The following is a 10,360-nucleotide window of genomic DNA, read 5'->3' on the forward strand; positions in this document are numbered from 1 at the left end:
AGCTATTTGTCTTCTTGCTGCTCTTATTTCATTTCTCACACGTTTCCTTTGTCTTTTCAGGACTATGACAGCCTGGATATGAAGCAGAGGCGGTGCTCCAGTCCAGGTTATATAGACTCGCCAACGTTTAGTCGTCAAGGCATGTCACCCATCATGCCTCGCTCTCCACAGCACTATGGCTACCCTGGTGAGTCATACAGCCTTCACTTCAAGGTGTCTGCTCTTGGTGCCTGGGCCTAGTTGAGAGAGATACCAACTGAAGCAGATGTTGCTGCACCTCATGTGAAAATGTACTTTTTAAGTTCTGAACTGAACAATATTGTTCAGTTTATTGATGATTTGTTTATTGATAATTGTTTTAAATTTAAATGATTATTTCAAAGTTGAGAAATCTCTATCTTGGTTATTTAGATGAGAAGTGCTGTTCCTGCACTTTTCCTTTTAGTGGAAGTTGATGCAAAGTGCTGTTTTGTTTAGTTTAGAATAAAGACTGGAAAGTGGAATGGAAGTTCTCCACAAGGTGCTGAATAGTCATCAGTTTTGTATGAACTGAAAATTAAAAAATGTGATTGTTTACCTAATTAGTAAACCTTGGACCTTAGCTGAGCTAAGATAACTAGGTTCAAATGTTATGTAGCAGACATTAGAAGGGTTTCAATCTTTTTGTTTAAACCCTCAGAATGAAAGTAAAAATATTAAACTCCTTTTCCTTTAATGAAGCTCATATTGCTCATCCTTTTCATATGTTTGCCATCACTGTATGTTATATATGTGCATATATAGATATATGTTGACAAAGGATTGGCAGTGTCTTCCACTTTATTTTAATCTCATATGCTGCGAATGCTTCCTGGCTGCAATTTCATTTCATTGACATTCATACAGTGTTCACACATGTGAATTGACATTGTAAAATTATCATCTACAAACAAGTCAATAACCTTTGTCACTACAGACGTGGAAAATTTATCTGTTATCACTTTATAGTGTGAATGAATATTTAGGCTGCCCAGTTTCATCCGCATGTGTTGAGACCTTTCTCTCGTGCTCATGTTTCCTTTGCTGTGATTGGCTCTGGCTGGCTACAGGCTCTGAGAGTGGCAGGAGTTCACCTTATTACGGCCAAGAGGGGCGGGCAAGCACACCCACCACAAACCAGCCCCCTAAACATTTTCATGTACCAGGTAGGACTCCTCATCTCTTCATCACCCAAATTAATCTCGTAGATTTTCTTTTACCGGATGGAAAAGATTTCATCACCCATTACCCACATAATGTAAGTTCTGTGGGAATGAGAGGGTGTGAAAATGTCATATTTATACCACTCATAATGGCTCTGGCATATCTTTCCCTTACCACGACTTCTTTAACTTCTTTACCTCCCTACAACCATCCTTCCTACCTCTTCCTGCTTCTTCTTTTCCATCAGCTCAGCAGAAACTCACATCTTCTCCTCCTTTCACTCCTCCATGGCTCACCTCTCCATCTCCTCTTTCTCTTCTCAGCCACAGGGGATCCCAACATCTACAGGAAGCCTCCCATCTATAAGAAAACGGGTACAGTGCAGCTAGCCCCGTCTTAGTCTGCCTGTCAGTGTAGTCATGCTGTGTTTGAGTACTCAATGTAGATGTTTTGACTGACCAATCGATGTTCTCCAACAGTTACTTGTGATTTAGTATTAACTGGCATTGACATCCTAGTTATGATTGAAACGGAAGCCATCACTGACAAAATCAGATAAATGGGATAGATGGATGCAGTGCTTGTAAATGCATTAAAGGAAATAGAGTTTGGCTTGCACTTTCTTTTAAATTAAGGATAAAGATCACTCAGACATACTGCATTTGCTATGTACTGGAGCTGAATGCAGTGTGCAAAGCACACACACCTGCCTCTGCGTGCATTCGCCACAGCACGACAGGTTCTTGTCAACAGACAGGGCTGGAATAGGCCACGAATAAAAGCAGGGTTGCTCAAGCGTGGCAAGTGTTGAGTACATGGGACTCTGAGGAGGCACAATTCAGGAGAATGGAGCAGAACAGTAGAACAAAGCACAGCGGAAAACTACATTATAACTGGAATTTATATTTGCTGTTGAGACTGCTTTTCATTTTATCAGGCCAGCACTTGTTAGCCAGCAGTCATTGTGTTATTGAACAGTTGCTGCAATTGTGTTTTTTCAGGATATTTACAGAATCTTGAGACAACTGTTGTGTTCATTTTTGTTGAAAGTGAATTATGTTGTCATTGAGTCAGATGGCGTGGCAGTGCAGTTAATGCAAGATGCTATTTTTGCCCTTTTGTTTCACAAGTCATTAAACTTAAATGCAGTTCCGCCGTCTGGATAGCGTGCTTGAGCATAAACATTCATGGAGAAAAAACTCAGGGTCAATATCCCTTTACAATGAAAAAGCTTTCCAGCTGAAAGTCACAGCATATGAGATCTCTCAGAGGAGGAGACTTTGCTGTTGTCTGGCATGTTTCTTTGTATCGTATGTGTTGGTATTTGTGGGTTAGTTAGTGAACTGTGTCAATCTGTGTGTAAGCCCTCTCACTCTCCTATGTTACTCAATCATAATTAGTATATCACTGGCCATGATGATCATGATGTCAAGATCAAGTTAAAAAACATTCAGTGCACACGTCTATATCAGTCACATTGATCCCTTTTGGTCCTTCATGTTTTCCTGAACAGCTGATAATCATTACTTCCTTGTGTTTCAGCACTGAACATGGTTTGAATTCAAAGCCACGACAGACACAAGCGGAGTCACTGAGTGCATCAAAGGCCTGTTATGTACTAATGATTTAACAAGTTTGCTACCTGTATAGAACAGAGGCTGGCCAGACAGTGTTCATTTTTTTCTCTTTTTCTTTTTTTTGCGTGTCCTCCTCATGCTCCGTATGGGTAGCAAAGTCCTCACTTTGTCACATTTCCCTCTGGGTCTTTCCAATAATATTTCCCTTTTCTTTTCACCTCTTTCTTATTGCATCCAATCACTTTAATTCACTTCCTCCACCTTCTGCTCCACTTTATCCGGTGACTATGCCACTGTAAGTATCACCTTACTCTCACTGTCAGTAAATAGATATTTCACATGTCTGTCTGTGTAAGTGCAAGGTATGTGTCTCTCTTCCTGTGTTTGTCATCCCTCGTCAACAGGGAGTATGTGTACAAATACACTTCCAGTGACAGAAGTTAGTCTGCTGTCAAACTTTATCTGAATCTGTGTGTGTGTGTGTGTGTGTGTGTGTGTGGTTGGGGGGGGGGGCTCACCCTGCAGCCATGCTGACAATGTGTGTCCCGACAATGAGAATGTCTGCCATTAGTGTCATGCATCATGTATATAGGAATTCAATGGATCATGGATTGCAGCTGGCATGGCTAATGGCTAACAGAGTGAAGAGCGATCTATCTGACATTACATTGCATGTCACCCCCATTGACTTCCAGTGACTGTGCTTACGTGCAGATTGGCATCAATATCATCTCCTTACACCACTCGTGAAATGATTGTGTGCCTCAAGCTAAGCTGTAACTGAACTCACTTTAATGCTGGCTATTTTCCTGCTGTTGGCTCAAATATTGATCGCCTATGACAGCAATGGTGTGATGATGACTGTGGACTTGTACTGTAGTGATTAGTGCAGTAGATGAACTCTCTTGCTGTAGGTCTTTTTGATGTCCATTAACAAACGGCACACTACAGTGCACCGTTTTAAAGCAACAGTTTGAGCTTTCTCTGGGAGATACACTGATTCTTTCTTTTGTTTTTGTTTTTTGCTGAAAGGTACCTGAGAGGGGTAGTGCTCTCACATCCCTCCGTTAACATGAATCTAGAGTCGTGACATGACTTGGAAAGGGAAAAACTGCTAGAATGGCCATGCACACAAAATCCACTTAATATACATCTATAATGCTCAGTAATTCATATGTTGCATCTGGGTTGTGCAAAAATCCAGGACGATTCTGGAGTCACTGCCCTTAGCTAAGATTTTGAAACATAACCAGTAGTGAAACTATGCTATTTATTTATTTTAGATCAAGGCCTCTGTCCTTTCAATGCGAAGCTAATCCATAGTACAGTAAACTCAGCCTTGGATGAAGACTGGCATGTGGGAAAACAGCTCTCCTGCCTTTGTCTCAATTCATTACAATCTGCTGACTATCAGTTCGGGAAGTTCACTCGTTCACACAATGCCATATTTGTTTCATCCGTACGAAAACAGAGCACAGTGACTTCTAGTAGTTTTGCCACTGTGTGGGCTGTCAGCCGGCATACTGGGAAGCTGCTTCTCCCAGCCAAGAAATAGTCTTACGCATAAGAACCCCTTTAAAACAACATGTTTTCACACTTGTTTTTTTTTTTTTTTTGTATGAATTAAACCAAGACAGGGTGTTCTTTACTGTGCTTCATGGGTTGTTGTTGGCTTGTTTAATAATATCAGCCTGCACAATAGCAGTCTAGCTCTTTCCCTTTTCCAGTGTTTATGCCGAGCTCTGCTATCCCCCTACTTGAGTTTCATATCGAACCAACACACTCCTGGCAAGAAATTGAATCAGCACATTTCCCAAAATGCCAAACTTTGCTTGAAAAGAGTTACCAGATACCTCAGGTGTGCCTGTTTTACTTACCTTTCGTCTTCCCATCCATATCTTCACAGACAATCACGCAGCCACCAAAAGCAGGACCAGTGAGGACATTCTTAGATCGTCCAGGCTGTCAACCTACTCTCCTGAGCCATACACCCAGTCAGAGGCTGAGTACTACCCCTACACCAGCTCCCCCAGGGGTAGGAAGGAGTTTAGAGTGGCAAGCTTTGTAGTAAACTCCATTTTATCACTTTCCACTGGACCCAAAGCAAACATAGTTTAGTATAGTTAATTTTGTAAGTCTCTGTTTTCATATTTATTCACTCAACCACTCTATAAGTGCTTTCCACTCTGAGCTCAATATTCACAAGAGAATCTCTTTCATCTCTCTTCTCTTTCAGCCTATCGGGTGCCGAGAAGACGCTTCTCAACAGGAGGAGATGAAGAGACTTGGAGTCAAAGTCTTCAAAGAGTGAGTGCTTCATTATTTTCCTTACTTTCTTCACATATTGGTTTGAAGAAAGTTCACTCCTCAGTAACACTCACAGATAATGGACTTTTTATGGTGTGGCAATGAAACTATCCTCCTTTTCTTCATTTTTTTTCTTGCACCATATTTATAATCAAACCATATTGAGCAAACAGTTTTCCTTAGTCTTTTTCCATTCTTCTCCCTGACTCTTGTCTGTGTCTCGGCTTGCTCTCTTTCCTCCCAGATTGGGAGTGGCATTGGGAGGATGATCCTAAAGGAAGAGATGAAAGCCAGATCTGGTTCCTATGACAACGACCCCTGGGGCAGTGCGAGGAATTCTCGTAGTGGGAGCAAGGAAACACTCAACACTATGGGCTACGGCACCACAGCGTACAACAACACTGTCAACGGCTGTAAGGATCCACCCTTCCCGCTATGCATCTTCCTTTTTTGTCTCTTTCTGTTTCTGCAAGTTCAAGAGCGCCATCTTCAAATGTATTTTTATGCAGCCATATCCCTCCAAGTGTTATCACATAATTTTTAGCCTTGGTATGTGCTGTCATTGGGGTTTGGGGTGAGGGCAGTGAGGCTGTGGATGCAGGTCAGAGAAGGTCGTGGCTGCTGTTGGCTCAGTGGTTTATTGAGGTGGAAAGATGTTGAAAGGGGAGAACAGCTGCTGCCAAACCTCTGGTAGGCTGGCAGCAGCAGCAGCACCAGATGTGGCCTGTCATTGTTGTGGGGATATCTGGTCACAGTCATTGTGAACATTTCAAGCCACAGAAAACAGAGTGTTCAACCAGGTGTGCAGACACAGCAGATGTGATCAACCTGAAGCCAACAGAGTTGTTTCCTGCTTGTAAAAACTAGGCTTCACTGGTTCCAAAGTATCCAGGGAATTATTTGAATCCCTGGCACTCAGACACCAGCCCATCTTCATCTGTACCCAAGAATTCCTCCTTTTGATTCATTATTTCATTTCCCTGCTCTATCTCTCCCCAATCTCACATGCTTATTCCCGTTTTTTCTCCCTCTCCATATCATACTCTTAACTTTCTATCCATCTGTGTATCTATCTTACTCTTGCGCTCTCATACCTTCTGTCCCATATCCTGTTTTATTTATGAGCAGTAAGATCTCTCCTTAAAGCTGGCTCAGATGGGAGGGGACACGACAGAACAGGACTCTGTTGGCTATGGTTGAAAGGCGACAAAGGCTTGTAACCATACAAGCTGTATAGTCCGATTAGATGGAGTGTGTGGTGTGTTTTGTGTTGGTGTGCCTTTTTTTTCTCAGGTTTTCTCCCCCTTTATGTCCCCCATGAACCAGTCTTGCCTGGCCTCCTTCTGCCTTATTGCCCCTTTGATGTTTTGTATTCCTCCCAGGGCTTGACGGGTACCCAACTTGCTCCTTTTTTGTTTCTTTAGAAAGCCTGTAACTAGACAGATGGTTGTCAAAGCTCTTTGAATATTTTTAAAGAAATTGTTTGAAAAAAAAAAAAAATTACAGTCAAGAAAATGTTATGTGACTGTGAATTCTTTATTTCACAGCTCCACGATCACAGTACAGCACTGACAGTGGTGAGTTTTTCATTTACATAAAAAAAACAAAACAAAAACACATAATTTTAATCTATTCTTTCAATGGAGGCTTCCTAAGTGACAGGTTAGATGACTGGCTATATCTAACATCAAAAACCTCCAGTGTTAAGTGTACACATCTGGAACTTTTCTGGTTAGTCATGAGCGCCATCTTCTGGTATTTACCTGACACTGTGGTGTGATTTCAATGGGTCAAACTGCATGAAACTGCTGGCTTTACTCAGGAACTATCTTTACTTTTATTTTCTATATCCTAGATTTTGTTTGCAAATCAGCTTCACTTCCAGGATATGGACGTAATGGCATCCAGAGGGTGAGACCACAGTGAACAAGACACATAGCACGATTAGCTACTTAATTGTCAGACATGCTTCAGATTTCTTATAGACATTTTTGTCAAAATACATCTGACTTTTTGTATTTACCTAACCACCTGCTTTTTCACTTGCAGCCTCAGAGTGCAGACTGTTACCAGTACCAGTACAACAGTGCCAGCGAGGTTAACTGGGGAAACAGAGGTAATTTAAAATGATTGTAACCACCTACCCCTTATCTGAGTGAAGCAATTTATTCAATTTTTTTTTCCATTGCACTGACTTGATTGTCTTGATCTTTTCTCCCAGCAGAGTACACGGTAAGATTTCAATATTACCTCTCAAAAAATTTATTGTTTGATCTTGTTAAACAATGTGCTGAATAAACACAAATGTTACTATAACCATAACTGTGGGGTTTGACAAAGCGTGGCTGCCTGTTCTGCAGATTTACCCTTATGAAGCACTCATTGTCACCACCAGAGGGCGCAACAGATTACCCAAGGATGTAGACAGGGCCAGACTGGAGGTACATTGTGATTATGTCATTCGTTCGTCCTGGGGTAACTATGTTGAGAGGTTTGCAATGGTTCAATCAGAAGGTGGTACCCCTGGCAAAATTTTAAAGATATTAAGGCTAACAACACCCTCCAGAGATAGAAACCAAAGAAATGAATCAATTAAATCTGCTCTAAAGTATCCAAAGACAAATAACTTAACAGTTGAACTTTTATATTTTTATTTTATTCTATTGTAATTTAGATTTTCTTCCTTAAGAAACTTGTCTAATAATGAATCACTTTCAAGTTGTAATCAGTCACTCATTATACAAACTAAAGTAATATGTTAACCTTGTCTTTATGTCATTGAAATAGTCTAAACTATGAGAAGTTTTGTCAAAGGTATAATGTTTTTTTCAACACCACCTGCACACTCTTGAGACTTAATGTGATAAATGTATGCCTCCCCCTGTGTTTCCAGCGTCACCTGTCCCCAGAGGAGTTTGTCCAAGTGTTTGGTATGACAGTGGAGGACTTTGACCGGCTGGCTCTGTGGAAGAGGAATGAGCTAAAGAAACAGGCTCGGCTCTTTTAGTAACGTATGGGCATCAGTCAAATACTGCCATAAACAGCCAGAGACCCGACTGACTGTCAGAGAGAGAATGGGCGGATTACTTCTACTCAATTTCACTGCCATGGCTGAGAACCTGTTCTAGATTTCCTCATACGTCAAACCAAATTCTGGTCACACCATCCTGGGCTCCTGAGATGCCGGGCGAGGCCACAGAGACATTATGCACAGATGGACTGATAAACTGTTACATGGCCTCCAGTTCAGCTGTGCCCAGATGCTGGAGTGGAGTGTATGCAATAGAGACTGCAGTACATTAGTGTTGGTTTTTCCTAAGCCTGAATGATGGAAGGAGGCCATATGAGTTCACAGGAAGGGATGTCTGTGACCAGATCCACAGTACTAAAATACATTGAGGAGAATTTTGGCTTTGCCTTATTTGTTATGCTCTCTTAGTTATGAGTGTGCAGCACCAGCAATCTGAATGAGTAGAATGTAGATACAGTATATCGTTTATGACACTTTATCAGTGTGAATGATTAGATGAGAAGAATGAGCTTTTGAGCATACAGCATCACTTTATGATGCTGTATGGATGCATTTTGTTTATCTACTCCCTCCATTTTTGTTTTTACTTTCTTTTGCTCTTTCACTTGAAATACTGTGTCCCTCCAGTTTACATTAATTGATAAAGAGACAAAAACAAAGCAATCTGAGGTAGATGCAACTTTTTTTCAAACATATGTGTGACCTGCATAGATTTGTGTGAAAATGAAAACCAAAGTGAGAATGCAAAAATACAGATTAGCAGATCACTCCCATGTAATGTTCTGGTTAAACAGTAAGGGATCATCAATAGATGCAGTTTACTGTGCAACAGTATGGTAACCTAAAAGAATGTGCAATTGGGTAGACTTCATAGATAGCAAAAAACAAAAAAAACAAAAAAAAAAAAACACCACTTCAGCCCTGAACCAGACTTTCCATCTCATTGCAATACAGTGATGACTAAATGTTTTGGAACGTCATCCATGCATTTACATTCACTATTTAATTATATTCTTTTCAAAAGATAATCCACTTTTGTAGCTACAGAGATTATATTCATGAAACGCTCTACAAGGTATTTAACACACTGACAAAGATCCAGGGTTGATGAAGACTTTACTTCCTTGAATACTGTTATTTTTGATTTTGTCACTAAAAATTAAACTTCAAATCAAAATCTGCCTCCTCTTTTTTGTTCATAGTTTTGGGCTATTGTGAACTACTTTCGTTACTTTCTTTAAATACCATTGGATAAGACTACATTATCAGTTATTTACAAAAAATGTTTCTCCATTTACTGGCAAAATTATTTTTTTGTTGAATTTAACCTGTAACATGTATTGTGCAATTTTATTGCACTGTGATGCATTTCATTCAATCATGTTCCATGACTCTTCCATGGCATGTTCGTTGGAAAACACCTCATGATTTGTTATGTGATGTGGAGCAGAAGCCTTAGAGTTGTGTATGTTTCCACCATTAGAAGGCGCAACACTTCACAAACAAGAGTCCTCATATCAAACCCCAACCAGCTTGTCAGCCAGCAGCTCATTCCTACTTTTGGCCAAAGCGTGCCTTTGTGAAGCACCTCATCCAGCGGACCTGATGGGGAGATACCATGAGAGCAAATGTGTGAGAAACATTGTGGAGAAGTATATATGACAGATGAAGGAGCAAGATAGCCCCTGAAATCTGCTCAGGCTTAGACTGAACATGAAGGTAAGTCTACAGGTAAGTGATTTTGTCCCCCATTCTGAATTGGAATTGATTTGTTGGTTTTAATTTGCACCAATTTCCTTTTAAGTTAACAATTTGAACTAAGCTGTCTTTATTCAATTTGATTCATTCCAATGATGTTTAAAAAATGAAATGAATTACTTTGGAGAGTTTTTTTTTTCAGTATCTAAATGTATTGAATAAATTAATTTGAATAAAACTGAATTATATAATCTCATGAAAGGCCATGCTCTGGAGAGTGAACCTCCAACAAGATACATAGACACAGCATGCCATGGAGGGTCCTGAGTTTTAGAGGTCTCTAGTGACAAGTTTTCAGTACAGTTTAATATTTCATGTAATTATCAAACTCTGTAGCTCTTAACTAGTTTTAGCTGATGATGCAGGGAAGAGAGGAGGACAAGAGAAGTGTGAGACTACTGTGACCCGTGAACCTTCTCATTGAAAATGAATGGATGTTTATCCATTTATCTAATGTTTGCATTAAATGTTTATGTTTTAAGTTTCATTGTCTGGCCCTCTGCTC

At 40.3% G+C, this 10,360-nt stretch overlaps 1 protein-coding gene across 2 annotated transcripts in view; it reads left to right on the forward strand.

The window, feature by feature from the left end:
• The window catches only part of ablim3 (actin binding LIM protein family, member 3), a 43,194-nt gene extending 34,168 nt beyond the window's left edge, over window positions 1-9,026 (forward strand). Inside the window, exons 13-25 of one of the 2 annotated variants that reach the window (XM_029512348.1) lie at window positions 61-187; window positions 1,089-1,184; window positions 1,506-1,561; window positions 2,120-2,129; window positions 4,678-4,804; window positions 5,012-5,066; window positions 5,311-5,479; window positions 6,614-6,643; window positions 6,922-6,977; window positions 7,116-7,182; window positions 7,291-7,298; window positions 7,427-7,507; window positions 7,960-9,026. In XM_029512348.1, coding sequence (XP_029368208.1) covers window positions 61-187; window positions 1,089-1,184; window positions 1,506-1,561; window positions 2,120-2,129; window positions 4,678-4,804; window positions 5,012-5,066; window positions 5,311-5,479; window positions 6,614-6,643; window positions 6,922-6,977; window positions 7,116-7,182; window positions 7,291-7,298; window positions 7,427-7,507; window positions 7,960-8,073 — 996 coding nt within the window. In that variant the 3' untranslated portion in view covers window positions 8,074-9,026. Of the gene's footprint in view, window positions 1-60; window positions 188-1,088; window positions 1,185-1,505; window positions 1,562-2,119; window positions 2,130-4,665; window positions 4,805-4,995; window positions 5,067-5,310; window positions 5,480-6,613; window positions 6,644-6,921; window positions 6,978-7,115; window positions 7,183-7,287; window positions 7,299-7,426; window positions 7,508-7,959 lie in introns of both variants that reach the window. The other variant, XM_029512349.1, reaches the window with a different exon arrangement.
• Window positions 9,027-10,360: the final 1,334 nt, after the last annotated feature.

The sequence above is a fragment of the Echeneis naucrates genome, chromosome 10 (genome assembly GCF_900963305.1).
Source record: "Echeneis naucrates chromosome 10, fEcheNa1.1, whole genome shotgun sequence".
Lineage (NCBI taxonomy): Eukaryota > Metazoa > Chordata > Actinopteri > Carangiformes > Echeneidae > Echeneis > Echeneis naucrates.